The 17,746-nt window shown below is 52.3% G+C and overlaps 1 protein-coding gene across 2 annotated transcripts in view; it reads right to left on the bottom strand.

Annotated features, from left to right (window-relative positions):
• The window catches only part of CAMTA1 (calmodulin binding transcription activator 1), a 278,929-nt gene that overhangs the window by 248,474 nt on the left and 12,709 nt on the right, over nt 1-17,746 (bottom strand). The window contains exons 1-2 of one of the 2 annotated variants that reach the window (XM_086625663.1): nt 10,697-10,757; nt 2,229-2,347 (exon numbers count right to left, since the gene is read on the bottom strand). In XM_086625663.1, coding sequence (XP_086481789.1) covers nt 2,229-2,347; nt 10,697-10,757 — 180 coding nt within the window. Of the gene's footprint in view, nt 1-2,228; nt 2,348-10,696; nt 10,758-17,746 lie in introns of those variants that run through there. The other variant, XM_086625664.1, reaches the window with a different exon arrangement.

Genomic DNA, 17,746 nt, shown 5'->3' with positions numbered 1-17,746 from the left:
CGCTGTAGAAAATGTATCTTTTTCTTCTATATTTTACAACTCGTGCCTTCACCAGCACAGGCAGAACACCTGTGTACTCAGATGAAAAAATATATTCCCTTCGGAATGACTCTGAAATGTAGTCCAACATTATTATTCAATTATACCCTAAGAAAGATTCAAGTTTTATAACACTGAACAGAATTAAACTTCCAGGTTGGGGGTGGGGAGGGAAATGAAATCTGTAAGCCGAGCTCCCTCCTCCCCCGTAATTAACACAAATTTTCCAAGGCTTCATCTAGGCATAAGATTCTGCCTTTTCCTTTTTATTTTTTTCTTCTTGCCTCTGAGCTAACGAGGCCAAAAACCCCTCCAGCCACAGGAAAAGCTCTTCCTTTTAAATAAGGCAATAAGGAAACTGCAGGTGACACACGACACGCCGGCAGAGACAGCACCAGTGAGGACCCACAAACAGAACCAGAACCAGCTGCGGATCTGGGTGGAAGGAGAGACACAAACGAGCGCGATGAACTCGACACTCCAAAAGGCAGAAGCGGGTCTGGTTTTCAACGTACTATCTGGTGATGGTGGTTATTAGCAAGCAATCCATCGAGAATTAAGGCACGAGACAAACCTACACCAGCGCTGCGCTGGCAAGCGCCACCAAAACCGTTGGCCTCCCCCTCTCCAGAACGCCGACACGTCCGTCAGAAGGAAGGCTAGGCTCCCAGTTTTTCTTCTAGCTTAACAGACCTCGCAAACACCTACACCTTCCCGTTCCAATCACGTTGATGAATAAAGATTTTCAGCTGTACGATCAACTCCGCCACGTTCTGTGCCCTGGGAGGCTGAGCACACACCAAACACCGCTCAAAAAGAAAAGCCGAACGCCTGCGTGTGCCAACGCACACACGAGGCTCTGAGCTAGGGACAAGTGATTTACTAGAGAAAAGTCACTAGAACCCAACACGCTGTTTTCAACAACAAGAAGGAGCATCATTCCACGACAGACCTGTGCAGAGAGCTTTCCCAACTGTCTTTGTCAAAATACCATCTTTTAGAGCCCCTGGAATTGCTATTACTCCATCGCCTGTTCCCATCAGTACAAAGGCTATCACAGAATAAATTGCAACCCACATTTTGTACAATTTACATTTCAATTCAAATGACCCAAGACAAAAACATCTACACAAAAGAGCCAATGTCAGCAACTCCCCGAAAGACCCGATTAATTCTGTCACAGTACTTAGTATGTTAAAAATAGATACTTGATTTTAACTTTCAGACAAAAGAAGGGGGAGGTGAAGGACTCCAACTTCGAAACACACACGCGGACTGATCCATACCCAACTGCGCTCAGCTTGCCACTTGCAGGCCTTAAACTCCGAGTACCGTTTTTGTTAACACCTTTAGATGTCACAGATGATCGACGGGAGGGACGAGAACAGTCAGTCTGCAAGAGGCAGACACTACCTGGAGTTTTACAGTAATTTCTCTAAGTCTATCGCTTCTATTATGAAAGGATTCCCACAAAAATGGCAAAGGTACCGTAAGACTAAGACTATCCTGCGCATGTTGCCGTGTAACTGCCAGCCATGCTGCCCGGAGAGAATGCAGGCCAGGGATCGTAGACCTATTTGGATAGTTCTTCAGCATCACCTTGGCCCACCAGACACCTGAATTTTAAATACTTCTGTTTCATGTCAATGAACCCATCCGTGACGCCTTAACAGGAGATATGCAAACTGGTACATTCAGAGTAACTGGATTCCAGTACAAAACACCCCATTCTTTGTGTTCCCTGTTCTTAATAGGATTTTCTCAGACATGAGTAATCTAGTTATTTCTCAGGACTCTGCTTGGCAGGGAAGAACATGCAGGGGTTTTTTGTTGGGAAGTCTTTACACAGAGTAGGATAAGATTTTGTTTAACACGGTACCCAAACACCTATCTACTCGTAGACAATTTTGAAAAACGTCAATAAGATGATGCAAGATTTGACTCTTTCAGACAAGCGTCATACACACACACCAGCAAGACTCCTACTGCACTACTAGTCAGCTGCCACGTTTGCCTTCAAGTCTAGTTTAAAGCTCACTTTCGACATGTAACAGGACTGTATTATTTAAACAACAGGTTCCAGAGCCAGGGAACTCGTATTCCGTAACTTACATGGCACGCTCTGCAAAAATAATCCATAAGCATCAAGTAAGCTGGTACGTTTAAGAATAAATAAGAGATTTAACTACCTCATTAGTGTTCCAGCGGTGCCTCTCTTTCGGTAAACTTGAACATTTTGGTAGACATTCAAGCAGCTTCTTCGGTAAAAAGATTTTTACATGACTGCCATTGCTGTTCCCATGATCATCTAGAAAGAAGAGGAGACACATGATGTATACACAGGAGAACGGGTGGTTTCCACCAGGAGACCCCAGCTACGACGAGCCTTGGCAACCCACCAGCTCCCTTCTCACAGGGCAGGCAATTCGTCATGGCAAAGAACATCATGGCATTTGAAATGGCACCTTTATTTCAGAAATATAAATACAGTTTAATTCCTTGTGGTTGCGAAGTTTGAGAAGACCTCTGATGGATATGTGCACGAGGAGCCTGTGCTTATCTGTGCCTATTTTAGCTTATTATTTCCCTCAGCGACAAATTTTACAAGCAATAGCGACAAAACGTTATAGAAGCCACGACCACAGCGGTATGACCTGCCAGGAAAGTCATAAATGAAGTTCACACTCGACAGGATTTGCAAGTAAATAAGCAGAGCGCCCCAGTACCTGCTATAATTTTGTCAAGATGCAGCAGAAATGCAACTCAAGGTCTACTAGTTCATTTAAAACTAAAACACGCTGTACCTGATTAAAACCAGGTAACTTTCTTTCCGCGGACAGCTCACAAAGCGGACGCAGTTCCTCAACAGGAGAGTGAGGGATGGAAATCTTCCTACCTTGGCATACCCAGGGGGTCTCAAAAGCAGAAATACTGAAGAACACAAAATTGTTCTTTTTTGTTGCTAAAAATGTAGAAGGTGCCTCGATTCCCCTTAAAAAACAAAAGAGACCCAAAACCCCCTTAAGTCCAACAACAGCCCGCAGAAATCCCACGAGCGTTAACTCGGTTATGCCTCTGTCACCCCTCTGACGCCACCTGAAGAACCAAGGCACCCACCAACTGCATGTTTATGGACCAAATCAGTCCCTGCAGCCAAGGGAACCGGAGCAGCAGGATAAGACATCCCAGCTTCTGCACAGGAGTTTTACTCGTTCTCCTAAACCCCACCATATCTCCACCTGCTTCACTATCCTCACGCTTGGCGTGACAGACAGTGGGCAGCGGTATACGAGAAGCACACTTACTCACCAGCATTCTACTCTACAAAATTAATTTATAGTCATTTCCCATTTGGAAGTGTACAGAAAAAGGATATTAACTTTTTCCTTTTACACATCTAATCATTTTCTGTCATTAAACAGATGCCAGCATCATGACAAAACTCCTCTGCAATTACGCACGATACAGAAATTTCCCATGACCTGCAGCAAACCAGAGCGAACTCGTCCCGCGATCGTTTCGGAACGCGAGCGCGGAGCGCGCACCAGCAGCCAGACATCCCTGCTACTTTTAAAGCTTGATTATACTCTTGGATGTGTCAAGTTCAACAACATACATGCTGTTAAATCAACTACTCATGCAAGCACAGCAGATGAGTTTACAAGATAAGCAGCGATGTGTATGATAAACGTGAGCTGCTCTGTAATTTGTGAGCCCCGAGCTGCTGGGAATTCTGCGTGAGGCTCCATCAAGAGCTTTGCCAGTTCCGTGCTTCTTCCCGGGCGAGCGGGCAGTCGGCAGTATTGATCTCTGCCGAACGGATGCAGCCGGAGGAAGGTTCTCTCCATTATTGTTTCGTGCACCGCTCCAGGATTTGTAGGTGGACATGGAATGTCTCAGACCGTTACTCTACGGGGCCTTTTGGCCACACCTTTCTCCCAGCCAACGTTCTGCTGGTGTGACCGTCACCTTCGTTATTTCCCACCGCCTCTGGCTGCCGAAAGCTTCACAAACACGCACGGCGTGACGCCTGAGGTTATCCGCGAAGACACCAACTTGCTCGGGGCCAAGAACGGAGCCGGGCAGGGTCCCAGCGCAATGGCAGCCCCCAGCGATTTCAGACCCGTCATCCCGTTTAGCCGGTACCTACTTAACATTCCCCACGTTAATTTCAAACCGTTTCCATTTCCCATTCAAAATATGGCATTGCACTACATTCAATTCATTAAGGCAGCAAAGTATTTTACAGCACACATTATTGCTTTTATCAGCCAAACTACATCCCCAGTTACATCTCATCAGCTTATTTTCCATGGGCACATTTTAATTGACATTAATTGTATTACTTCCCCTTACCTCCGTATCAGTCAAGTCCTCTATCCTTCATTCCATTATTTTGCAGGGCTGGCAGACCTCTAATTATTCAGCTCATTTTATTAACTTTCTTCCACTGTCATCAATTATCAGTATTACTAATCCAGAAAGTGCCTATGGATAATAGATCCCTTAAAAATGTTTTGGTAGAAGTTATCAGAACTTGCTGACTCTAAACCTTCCAGCTCCACTTGTTACCATCTCGTACCTCTGTGTTATCAGAGCAACGGAGGGCCGTTTTCATCACCCTGTAACGTGATGACACCTCACGTACACTTCTCTTTCCCACCATTTCTTCATTCCGAAACATCCCCAACATGGAAAACAACTGCCATCTGCCTCCGTCCGACAGGCTTTCCAGTAGAGAATCCTCTCGCCGCGTGGTCAGAATGACACACAATAATCATGCCACAGGAAGGGAATCCCAATTTCAGGGGCCTCTGAAACAGGCTTGACCTTGGCAAAGGACCAAGGTGGCCAAGCAGCTACAAGGATTAAGAAGAAGGTGCCTCGCTCCACACAACACAAACAAGCTCACTTGCAAACTTGCGTCTCTGCACGCCGGAACGGAGCGTGATGTGTTCCCCGCTGGAGGAAGGTCCATGCAGATACAACGGGGAAGGCGGGCACGGGGAGGAGGGCTCTCCCAGCCACAGACCTCAGTCACCCCCAGCCCGCCGCTCCGTGGCTCAGCGTCCTTTGTAAGGCGATTGCCGTCAGCAGATCCCTGAGCACCACGCGGGATCCGTCATCCCCACCTACAGACCGGCCACCAAGAGCTCACGTTCCTCCAAACGAACCATTGCTTTGCTACTCGTGATCCGCACAAAGAACATCACATCCTTCCAACTAAAATACCTAAGTCTTTAGGGAGGTGGAGAGGAAAAAAAAAAAGTGGTTGTCCTTTGGTTTGAACCAAATCCATCACTTCTAGTCGACCTGACGTACCCACTCACCTACCACACACTCTTCTGATAAAGCCCGAGGAATATGAATCAACGCTGCTCAGCATCCAGGCCCAACTTCACAGCAACTAGAGGGAATATTTTACATGTATTTAGAACTAACATTTCCTCTGCAGTTAAAAAAAGGAGCTGCAATTTCACAATCCTTATTTGATTCTACTGTGCAAATCCAGGCCAGATCCATACTTGAACTTTCCTCCTCGTATTACTTTTGCTATGGGTGCGACTTACGGCATTGTCATCTGCAAACCCACCCAGTGTCAACAAAAAGTGCTTTTGCAAGCAAAGCTGCACTTGCACAAGGAGGATTTGCCAGTAAAGCTGTATCGACACGGGGGTTTTTTAGTGCAAAGCTGGCCACAGCTCAAAAACGCCTCCCAAGGCACGCACGGCCAATCCTGAAATACAATGCAATTCCTACGACAAGGAAGCGACATACAACACGGCGGCCTACAAAGTGTCTTGTTATATAATTCAGCACCAAAATCCAAAATTTAAGTTCCACTAGCCATCTTCAAGATTACTTACTAGCAAACCAGAAACTTGTGTAAAATTAAGAAAGTACAACTATTATAAAGTTCATGGAAAGTTCCATATTAATTATACCACATAAACTCTTTGTAATTTTACGGGTTTCTTCATGCTCCTTGCGCTTTATCCTCCCAGGGGATGCAACATGGGCCATAAAACTTTAAAGCGCACAACAGCAAATCACAAAGTGAGTCTACGCTCTACTCCCGCTCTTCAAACAATCCCCCCTCTCCCCTTTTTTTTTTTTCCTATAACTGGTTCTTAAATCTTCTGTGGTCCAGGAGGTGAATTTAGCTCCACAGACCGTTTAAGTACCACAGTTTATCAATATAACGTATAATTGGAGAACACAGAAACGGCTGAGCGGGTGTTGATCAACTGCTGATTTGCAGACAGCTCTATATGGGAAATAAATATAAAGAATAAGCCTATAAAATCACAAACACAAGTTTTATAAACCCATTATTACGAAGTAATAACTTCGGGTTGGCCATATTCCTAACCACCTCACGAGAGAGGTAAAAGGTGTTTAAGCGTTACGGACAGGCCCTTCCGTACAAAACCGACCGCCGAAATCCCGGTGTCATTACCAGCTCGGGAAGGCACCAGGCTCACCACAACGGCACAACCCCGTGACCACGGCTCAGAGGGGCCGCAGCAAGCCCAGGCCACCCAAAGCCATCCCACCTTTGGCGCGATGCGGTGCAACCCCCACACCGCCCTCCTCACAACACGTGCCCCGTTTGGGAGAGCCTGGTGGAGATCACGCCAACACCCAACGCGAGGGCACCAGCTCCTCTGTCCCTCCTCTGCCGCTGTGCTTCGCAGCCCCGCTGGCTGTTCAGAAACTCATCCCCTCTGTGAAGAGCCACTCTTCCAATAACTCACTTTTCTGAAGAACTTATACAAAGACAGACAAAAATGAAAGTCAAGATAGCCAGATTTAGTTAAAAGATTTAGTTATTTGTTTTTCCCATCTATTGGTTTGGCCCTGCCAGGTCCTGGGCTGTGGGTGGGGGCACAAAGTCTCCTTGAAGTCCTGTCTTCTTCTTTCACTTGCTGACCTCCGGACACAGACAACACCAGTCAATTCAGTCTGGCAGAATTAAATGCAAAGAATTATGCTCGACCCAAACATCTGAGGGACTGGCGTGATATTTCTCCCAGCTAAACTTTTCCTGGCAGTTTTCAATCAGTAAACAAGTAGCAACACAAGCAAAACCAACAGCTTTCGGTCTGTTTTCTAGAAATATTTGGATGGTGACAGTGGTAAATCTCTTGGCAACAGGAGCAGATTTCTAAATATCAATAGAGGGTGGCTCAGACAAGATAACCAGGTCCAGCTCTCCAGCGCGGCTTTCCCAGCAAGGCTCCGCTGGATGCCAGCACTCAGCTCAGGCGCCGGCCGAGCACAGGCGGTCCCGATCCTCCGCTCCGAAGGCCGTGGGCAGCCCCGGGCCAAGGGGAGGACACGAGGGAAGAGTAAACAGTTTGGGGAAAGGTAAAGAACAGGAAATGGGAGGAAGAGAGGATGGCACCCAAACCAGCACGTGTGCCGCTGCGACTGCCGTCTGCGGGGAAAAAAGGAAGGAAGAAGGAAAACCAAAAGATGAGGAGGAAATCATGAGAATCGTAGCAGTATGAAGGACAATCCAAGAAATAATTTTCCTCCAGTAAGTCACTGAATCTAGCCTAGTTTCTTGGAATATTTTTGATAAATACTTCGTTGCTATGACAAGCTCTACAAACCAATCTCAAACCACCAGAAACACAAACACAGCTAAAACTCTGCTGCTGCGTATCATCGTCCCGGTTCTCCCCGCCGGAAACGCGCTGCCTCTAAGTTATTTTATCCTTTTCACGTCGCAGAAAGTTTCTTGACGTTTTGTAACTGAATTCAATTTAAACACCACAGTTACGTAAAACTGCAAATGGAGCGTTTTGGGGAAAAGTTGCTAGCACAACTCCTCTTAATGAAAGCCCACGCGCTGGCTGAGGTCTGCTTTACACAATTACCTATTTATTCCCTACGCTGTACGTTTATCACCGCGCACAGCTCCTGGGAGCCAACCTTCCCAACCCACAAAGCTGGCTGCTCTACTTCCCAGGCTCCTCTCTTCTCCTCTCCCACCCTAGCAGGCGCTTTCAAGCACCCTGCTAACCCTGCAAGAGAGGAGAATCTGGTTAAATTCAGGGGTGCACCCAAGTAACTATTTTAAAAGCAATCTTTAGGAGCGTTTAAACAAGGCAGTCGCTGCAGCTCGTTCGGTGTGCTCACACATGGCTTTCCCCATGTGGCACAGCAGGTGCCACAGAACGATCAGACCATTGCTCACCGCCACCAACAATTCGTTTGGTTTAGACCTGTCACCAGTTCCTTTGTCCCTTGGTTTGCACTGAAGTGACACCAAATTCGACTGCAAGGAAACTAAGGAGAGACAGACATTCCTAGTCCAGCCTGGTACAAATAAGCCATTACAATTGCAATGAAAATAAGGAGAGATGGATATTATTAGTCAAGCCTGGCAAAAACAAACCCCCTATTTATACCGGTTTTAATACTACAAATGTTCTCAACACTACCACAAATTTTCCCCAAGTCGTAAAGCATCGGCTACAGCCAGTGAAATTACTTACTCTGAGTCTGTACACTGGCATCCACCAGCCACAGACAGTTTTACTTAATTTTCTTCTAAACTACAAACAGTTTTAGTTTGGAAACCTATCTGGAGAGCTGGCAGGAAAAAAACAAAACAAAACCAAACCCTTTGAACAGAAGACGCAACAAGAGCAGGAGAAGGACACCGAGCTCTCCGTTCCCAGCGACAACAGGAATTTGCTTTTGCTCACCCAGTGCCGTAAACACTCCTCTGTACAAAGCCGCACACTCAGCATCGCCCCAGGGAAGGGCTGGTGCTGCACCCCAAAACACGGGAGTTCAGACAGACGCGGGCACCCGCAGGGAGGCTCCCCTTCCACAGCCCACAGCGTTCAAACTGGGTAAAGGCAACACGAGGCTGAAGGGACGCAGGAAGCCACGGAAGGTGAAAACAGGACACGACGTGAGGGGAAAAAACTAAAAAGAAAAAACTCCGCAAGGTGTGGAAGAGGAAGCCAGGAAACACTGAGGATGCAAGAAGCTGCTGGAAGCACTGCATTTTAATTAACCGGCGCTGCATTCCACAACACACTCTACCAGCCTCATTGCGCTCCATGGAAAGGTTTGGGTTTGGGGGTTGGATTTTTCCCCTGCAGATATATTTGGTTTATTGAAGCAGAGACAGAAGGGACACTAAAAAAGGAAGGTCACATTCCAGCTCTCTCTTTTTCCGAGGCTGCCTGGACAGAGAGGTAGGACAGCTATTTCCCCTTCCTCTGATGGCGTACACCTTGCTAAGCAGGTCTTTAAAAGACTGCATGTTTGAGAAGAACCATTTAAAAATACCAGTAAGGTAAAGTTAACACCAAGTCTTGAAAGATTAAATTTTAAAGATTAAAGCATTTGTTTTAACCTTGCTTGTACTGTTTCCCAATACAGGGAATGAAATCTCGGTTACAACATCTGTAGGAAACCTTCCTACAGAAGTAGCTTTAAAAACTCCCTCAAGGAAACCGAAAAAACCTTTGAGGGAAAGTGTTTGGGAAAACCATTAAGAACAAACAAGAAATGGGGAATTGGTAAAAAACTAGAGCTTTTATCGAGCCCCACGCCTGACATCAGGAATCTGGTGCAGGGAACGGTTACACTACCAAAAGTACTCAAGACGACTGACCTCACACACGCACACGCGCCGTTCCTGCGGTTTGGAAAAGGCAGAGTGGGCTCTCAAAGCGCCGTGCCGACGTACAGCCCCCGGAGCGGGGCCAGAGACTGCGGCAGGTCACTCCCACCTCCCACAACAGGAACTGTGGGAAAATCCCAACTGCTGAAACTCCGCAAAAATTCTGGGGCAAGGAGCGGACTGAGGCGGGTGCGGAGCCCTGCCTCCTCACCGTGACAGTCCGATTTTGCCAGGAAGGACGGCAGCACGGAGAGCGCGGCACAAAATCCGATCCATCATGCTCACAATAAGCTCAGGTTTGTTTAAGTAATAAAACGTTATGCAACACTTCCGCAGAGGGAAGTAAATATTTGCTGTTTAACAACCGACTCAAGAATGTTTTGGAAACAAAAGGTGTGTTTCCCAAACAATCTCTCGCATTCCCTAATATTTGAAGTCCCAACTTCCTTCCTGGTCAGTATCCACAAGCCCAGAGGTGCTGCCAAAACCCCACCGCCATCCTCCCAGGTCACCTCGGCTCACGTGGGAGGTACAGGGACAGATTCCACCTCCTGCCTTTCCCACCTGACCCTGTCCGCATTAACGGGCGGAAAATTCAACAGCGGTGTACAGCCGAACTCCGCGGGCACGACGAATCAAGCGCTCAGCTCCTGCGCCAGCGGCACCACCAAAACACGCGGCACTGCTCTGCTCTAAAGGTACCTGCCTGCGAGAACACACCGAAACAGAGAAACCTTCTCTACACACGTTCTTTTTATTTCCCACTTTCAACAACACTTTCTTTCTTTGATTTGGAGAAGATCCCCCACTGGTCAGGTCCAGAGCCCACGACAGCTGCCAAGATGGCACCTCCAGCGGTCGGCCCTCCTGTTTCAGTTCACACAGAATGCAGCGGAAACTGCAAAAGCCACAAACTCTCTATGGCAGGGATGGTCATCAAGCCCAACTCCATCTCTGCCTGGATGAAAACATTTTTTTCAGGAAACCAGGAAAGAGGGAACTCACCCAAGCTCTCCAAGACGTGGACAATTCTCCTGCAGCCAGGGAACGGAGACGCCAGCCTCATTTCAAACCCTCGCTTACCTACCACGGAGGTGCGTGCTCCTGCTGCCAGCTGGGCACAAGAAGCCCCGACCGAAGCTCGACAGGGAAGCTCAAAGACCAGGCAGGTCTGCAGAGCTGTTTGCTGCTCTTCACGAGGCTCGTTCCTGCGGCAGCTCTTTGGGCAGACGGAGCAGACTGCTCCCAGATAAAAGCGGTGTTTCCCCACGCAGCTAGCCTGCTGGTTGCCTTCTACCTTGGTTTTTTAAATATTCGAGTAACCAGAACCTCAAGCGACCGGAGTTCTCTCCTCCGGCCTCCGTACTACCGGCGAAGCACTTGTCCGGAATCACGCCTTAAAGCGATGCCCAGTTAAATTTCTGACAGGCGGGGTTTAAGTTCAAGGAATGAATGGTTTATATCTCGCCTCCTTGGAAATATACCACGGAAGTAGGTCAGCGCGGGGAGCTGCTCTGCGCGCTTACTACGAGAACACCGCGGCGCTGGTGCTGAGCAAACCGCCGAAGGTTCTCCTCTCCCACGCTCGACACGGGCACAGCGCGGCGAACCCACTACCGACCCACCGAGCGAAACACTCAGCTCCAGCACCAACGCTGGGCACAAAAGTCGTGTCTGCAGCAGCTCGCGCTCAGCGCTGCCACGCGAGAGCACATGGACTCATCTCCTTCCCAGGAACACACCTCAACAGCCCACAAAAATTAGTTACCGACATGAAACATGACAGAAGTTGCATTAAATAACAAGCGTAACGGCCAAATTACCGTCTGCATGGCTCTGTAAAGCCGCGGCCTCCTCGGAATGAGCATACCGAAACCCGCGCTTCACGTAAAAAACCATCATCGTACGTCAGCGCAGGAAGCCCGAGAAGAGCATCAAGCCCGAGCATGCTTTGGTGATGCTTTCATCCACCAAAGAACCAAAACTTGACCATTTGAGCTACGAAGTCCAGACAGAGGCCGATGTCTCCTCACACCCCGTTAACCAGCTGGCAATCTATACCTTGGCAGAGTTAATCACTTACTTCAACGCAAATGAGAAAAGAATGAAGCTCAGTGTTTTCCAGACCACAGGAAAGATGAAACTAATGAATTTAGGAGCAACAGAGACATTAATAAAAGATGAAGCTGACACCACTCGCCATCACCGCTACGACTTAAAATGTAGGTTTTCGTAGAGCACTCGGCCGTCCTCGCGCCGGACAAGGCGCAGGCACAGCGCAAACCAGAGGGGGCCGTGCCTACAGAGGCTCTGCGACTGCTGAATTAGAAGAAACAACCAAAAAAAAAAGACCTTTCCAAAGCGCTTTGAGCGAAAATCCAGACGCAGAAGTGGGATAACCACCCCGTACCCTAAGAAGGGCTGTCCCGGTCGAGAGTGCCAACGGGTTAAAAGCGAGGAAGCACGTCTGCGGTGGCGAATAAGGAAAAGATCCGAACCAGGCAGATTAGACGCAGTTATCTGAGGTGCCAGCCACCACCGGACAATCCCTGAGGCACTGGCAAGAAACGCCAATTTCGGTTACGGGAGCGGCCAGTTGCGGGACACCAACTGCCCCCTCCCTGCCCTGTGAAATGGAGGCCCCGACCCGGGCACCGGCCGTGGCGCCTCGCCGGGCTGTGCCCGAGCGGCCGCGGCCCCCGCGCTGCCTCGGAATAACGGCAGAGTTGGGGCGACGGCCGTCCCGGCGCGCCGCCCCGTCCGTGCGGGCCGGCGGGGGCCGGGGCCGGCGCGGCAGACGACGGCGGGGTCGGGGCTCGCCGCGAGCGCTTCCCGCAGCCTGCGCGGACAAACCGGGCTGAAATAACAGCGAACGTTAAACGCGACGCGAACGGGCCCCGGGAAACCGCCCGCGCGCCTCCCGCCCCCGCCGGCCCCGCGCCCCTTCCCGCGCTCGGCGCCGTGCTCCCGCCGGACGGCCCCGCCGGGCGCGGAGGGGGAGGCGGCCGCCGCGGGGCCGCGCACGGGCGGAGCAGCGCTACCCCCTTGCGGACACGCCGCGCCCCGGCTCCCCGCCGCGCCGGTAACTTTCGGCCGGAGTTGGGCGCCCCGGCTCCCCCCCCCGCGCCACCGGGGGCGGGCGGGGCCCTCCTCTCGCTCACCTCCGCGCCCGCCGCTCGCCGGACGGCGCCGCTCCGCCCGCCCCAGCAGCGCCCACCCCCGGCCCGCCCGCTGCCCGGCGGCGCGGAGGCCCCGGTGCGGCGGGGCCGCGGACGAGGCCGCCCGGCTCGTGACGGGCGCGCGCCCGCGAGGCACGTGCGCCGCGGCCGCCGCCGAGGGGGAGGCGGGGAGGGAGGGGAGAGGAGAGGCGGCGGGGGGGGGGCAGCGGGGGCGGCGCGGCCAGGCCCGGCCCGGTGTGGCGTGACCCCCGGGCGGCGGCGGCGGCGGGCCCAGGCCGTCAGCGGCGAGCGGCGGCCCGGAGCCCCGCGCCGCGCCCTGCGCCGCCCCGCGCCGGCCGTGCCGCCGCAGCCTCCATGTTGGCGGCGGGCGGGCACGTGCCGGCAGGCGGCGGGAGGCGTGCCCGTGTCCCGGCCCGGCTCGGCCCGGCCGCCGCGGCCCCGGCGCCACGCGGCCTGCCCGCCGCACATGGCCTGCCCGCCGCCCCCCACCCCGGCCTGGCCCCGCGGGGGCGCCCGCCGCCGCCAAACTTCGCGCGGCGTAGCCCGGCGGGGGCCTCTGCCGCCGCCGCCCCGCGGCGGGGGCAGGGGCGCGGGGCAGCACGGGAGGCCCGGCGCGCCGGCAGCCCCGCGGCGGCGGTAGCGGCGGGCAGGCCCGGCGCGGCCCGGCGGCGCCGAGCGGGAGTCGGCCCGGCCGCGCTCTCACCTTCCGGCTTGTTTTCGGCAGCCATTTCCCCTCCGCGCGCCACATCCTCCTCCGCCTCCTCGCGACCGGGACCCAGGCGCGCGCCGCCTCCTCCCGCTGCCGCCGCCGCCGCCGGGCCGGCCACCCCGCGCGCACGGCGCACACCCCGCGCCGCCCATTGGGGGAGCCGCCGCACTGACACCCGCGGCGGCCAATCGCGGCGGGCGAAGGGCGGGCGCCCGGAGGGGATGGGCGCGATGGACAACGCGCCCCACCAATCGGAGCGCGGCAGCGCTTCAGTGACATGAGCCGCAGCCACTCAGCGGTTGTGCCGGTAAGGCGAGGAAGGCGGGGCGGAGAGCTTTACTGACGGCCGCAAGGGCCACTCAGGAAGCGGTGCCTCGCGACTGACGGCCGCCAGAGCCAACCGCGCCGCGGAGGAAGCGAGACGCGCCGATTGACGCACGGCGCCGCCGGCGCCGGCAGCCAACGAGGAGCGCCCTCCGCCAGAGTGACCGCGCGCGGGGCCAATGGGGCGAGCGCGCCGCGCGGCCGCCGGCGCCACCGCCCCCAGCCCTGTCCATTGGCTGCGGGCGGCCCCGGCGGGCGCACGCCCCCTCCGAGCCCCGTAACCCTAAACAAAGCCGCCGATTGGCGCGGCGGGCGGCCCGCCCGCCAATCCCCGCGCCGCCCCGCGGCCCCGCCCCTCCCGGCCTCGCCCACCGGGACCCGGGCGAACGGCGGGCCCGAGGCCGCTCGCGCGGGGCGCCCCGTCGGCCCCGTTAGCCGGGCGCTTAACGGGGCGGCCGGGCAGCCGCCTTTCCTCTATAAATGAAGTTCCGCCGCTCCCGAGCTGGCCCCGCGGTAACCGACAGCTTCGGCGGGAAGGCGGGCCCGCTGCACCCAGCCGGCCGGGGCCCGTGGCACGCCTGGCACTGCCCGTCCCCCCGCGGCTCCGCAGTCCCCGGGCCCCCTCGGCAGGGACTGAGGGGAGACCGTGTGGGAACGGAAACAGAAAAGCTGCGACTTTTCCTTACGCGAGGGAAAAAGCCTCGAGATGAGAGATTTCCAATAATCGTTTTTTAAAAACAAAAGGGGCATCTGGAAAGAACTTTTTTTTTTTACCATCTTCTTATAACGTTAGTGCTGAGCCTGCGTTTCCCCGCGTGCTCCCATCAGACACTACCCGGCTCTGCGGGTCCCAGAGCTGCTCTACCCACCTTCGAACCGGCCCCACCAGCAGCGGGGCTGCACAGGTCATTTCCCCCGTTTTTTCCCCAACGAGTACTCTGGGGCGGCCAGCACGATGCGCGGGGAGAAACAGCCCTTCTTGGCGCAGCACCCAGCCGCTGAGGTGAGGGTCTGTGATCCGCAAGGAGAACCCGTTCCCGTTGCCCACGAGACGCAGGAAGTCTGGGGGAGTCCCGCGGATGACACGGGAACGCGTTTGTGACAAGCACACGCACGCTCTGCTAGGAAAGGGGTGACGGTGGCATCCCTGACAGTACGCAGCACCGGGCCTGCGGCACGCCGCCTCCGGATCGGGATGTCGCAGAGCTTTTGCTGTAAGAGCCTCCTAAGAAACCAAGCAAATTGCTCTGTCCTTTTAAAAATGGGAAGTGCCTCGGAAGACTGATAGAGGCTTTGCCTGGCCAAGTTTTCTCCCCATCCCCATCAGGGCTGGAAGACTACTGGCACTGGTGCCTTCTTGAGCAGAGCTCCGTGTAACTGGACCACGTCTAATGCCTGCACAATGCAAATGAAGATGGAAACGGTTGTTTCCTTTGATGTGCGTGACTAAACGCACAGAAAGGATATTTTCCCTTAGATCCTCCTGAGAGTGGAACATCTTTAAAGAGACCTGTTGGCTCTCTGGTTTTGCCACAGACCAAAGCCACTTCCAAGGCAAGACGAAAGAGTACAGTGTGATGGGTCTCTTCTAAGACAGAAGAAAGGAAAATTCCTTTTTCCTATTTTCAGCGGCTGCTAATCCCATGGAGCGTGAAAGGCACATTGATGAAGAGGCTCTAGAATGACAGGCTCACTCCCAACGGTCACAAAGCTAATCTGGTATACTCTGTCCTATAAATACAGGCAGATAGTAATGCAGCTACAGAATCAGCCACAATAATTGTTTCCTTCTACTGTTCAAGATACACTGGAAGCTCTTCTAGTTGGCACACTGGCAAAGAACTATCATTTTCTTGATGAGTTCTACGGAATTTAGGTCTCTCCTTGGATATTCTTCCAAGATGCTCCGTACACTTAGCAGAGACGTGAGGTAGCCATGCAGTTGGTGCTCCTCATAGTTGGCATTATGGCAAAACCAGAACTAGATTCAAATAGGCACCCCTCTACACTTAAGAGACAGAAGGAAGTCAGTTTCCTAATGCAAGCATCAGATGTTTAGATGGCACCTTACTAAGACACGGAGGGCTGGCCCACACTGACCTCATCCCCAGTGCTCCACACGGAGTGACAGGTGCCAGTGTCTACCCCTGGATTATCCAAGCAGCACTGTCTGCAGTGCCTTCAGAGCGCCAGTCCTATCCACTGCCTCTCACCTCGGAACCAGCTTATCTCCCGGCGCGGCCGTCTCCCACCCAAGAGTAACGTCAGGCTGGCTCTCAGAAAGGGCTCGAGCTCCACTTGGATGTTCAGCAAGACTACGTAACAGAAAGGAGATGAGAGAAACAGTGGAGCCAACGCAGCTCCTCCGAGTTCCAAAGACTCTCACTCTGTACCCAACGCAGTCACGTCGGAGCGCGATTCGGATTTGGTTTGGCACACACCGGTGCCTGCGGCTGAAGCGCCAGCAGGAACCCAGGCCGCTCCCAAGCACGTGGACAGCAACTGTTGCCACAAACACTCTTTCCATTCTCTGCAGCACGTTTATTTTGGTCATAGCGCTCGCTGCATTATCCACTTCCACACTCTTGAGAACAAATAACCATGAGGTACTTCACATGGGGTTAGACCTTGAGATCACCCAGAAACATAATTAAATGCAAAATCAGCTACACGTGTGCACAAGAGTGTCCATCTCTCTCTTCTCTCCAAAGCTCAAGTAGTTCCTTATGTGCTTCAGTGGCTCATTAGAGTAATGAGGTCCATGTGGTCTGATTGCCAAGGTTGTTTGGGACACCAGCTGCCCTCCCTCAGCCGTTACAGTTTGGGGAAGGAGGCACTTCCACTCAACTGCTTGGTAAGGCTCCACGTCCAGAACTAGCACAACCTCCCCTGGCTCTAGAGTAGCCTGCAACCTGCTCTATGCAGTGTGGCTTTCTAGATCCTTCCTGGTGCATACAGACAATGAGAGTCTGTGTGGGGGAGGATGAACAAGGCACTTGTAAGGAGTTATCGAAGCGGCGTATGAACTCTGCTACATGTGCCTAATGAACTCATTCTCTCCCTCAATATATGCTTTTCTACCAGGAGGAAAAAAAGCTAATAAACTGAACCTTAAATACCTGAAATCATACATAATTTTAACAGTAGCACACAGGTTATTACAGCAGTATGATCTATGTAACATTGCAGATGCCATTTCAACGTGGATTTTTCATCAAACATGCCAGCAAAGTCCCAAATATTTTCATTTAATTCCTCGTGCAATAAAATGATAAGAAAGAAGCCATTTGAGTTGAAGTGCTGCTGGTAACTTTCAAGTTTCCCAGCTCCCCACTGTTTAAAAATCAAAGGTCTAATCGCTATTAAGGCACAGAAAGACTCTGTGCGTGCACGGCACAGGATAAACTGGCTCGGTCTTACCTTTCCAGGGGCACAAACACAGAGCCACCTCCAGCTGATAAGCCGTGAGAAAGCAGATGTGCCAGGAGTTTTTGCAGTCTGAATCATGAATAATTTTTAACAGCATACTGATAAAAGCTCCTGCTATTCTGACATACGGTGCTTGGTTGTTTTTTTTTTGTTAAGAGGGGGGTGAAATACAGAGTTCTTTAAAAAAAAAAAAATCTTCATTGTCATTCCATGGCAAATGTGGGTCTGGCTTGGTTAATTGGGTTAATGTGATGATTTGGCATGCTTAGTTATATGCAGAAGTAAAACTATAAAGAATATATTCAAATATCCTGTTATGGATGTTCAGCAAATTATACATCCACCGTTGCTATGGCAAGCATCAAAAAGCAAAACAATTCAGACAGTTTTAATAGCTACACTGACAATGTTGGA

The sequence above is a fragment of the Tauraco erythrolophus genome, chromosome 23, assembly GCF_009769465.1.
Source record: "Tauraco erythrolophus isolate bTauEry1 chromosome 23, bTauEry1.pri, whole genome shotgun sequence".
Classification (NCBI taxonomy): Eukaryota; Metazoa; Chordata; class Aves; order Musophagiformes; family Musophagidae; genus Tauraco; species Tauraco erythrolophus.
This window is presented reverse-complemented; position numbering and strand designations above follow the sequence as displayed.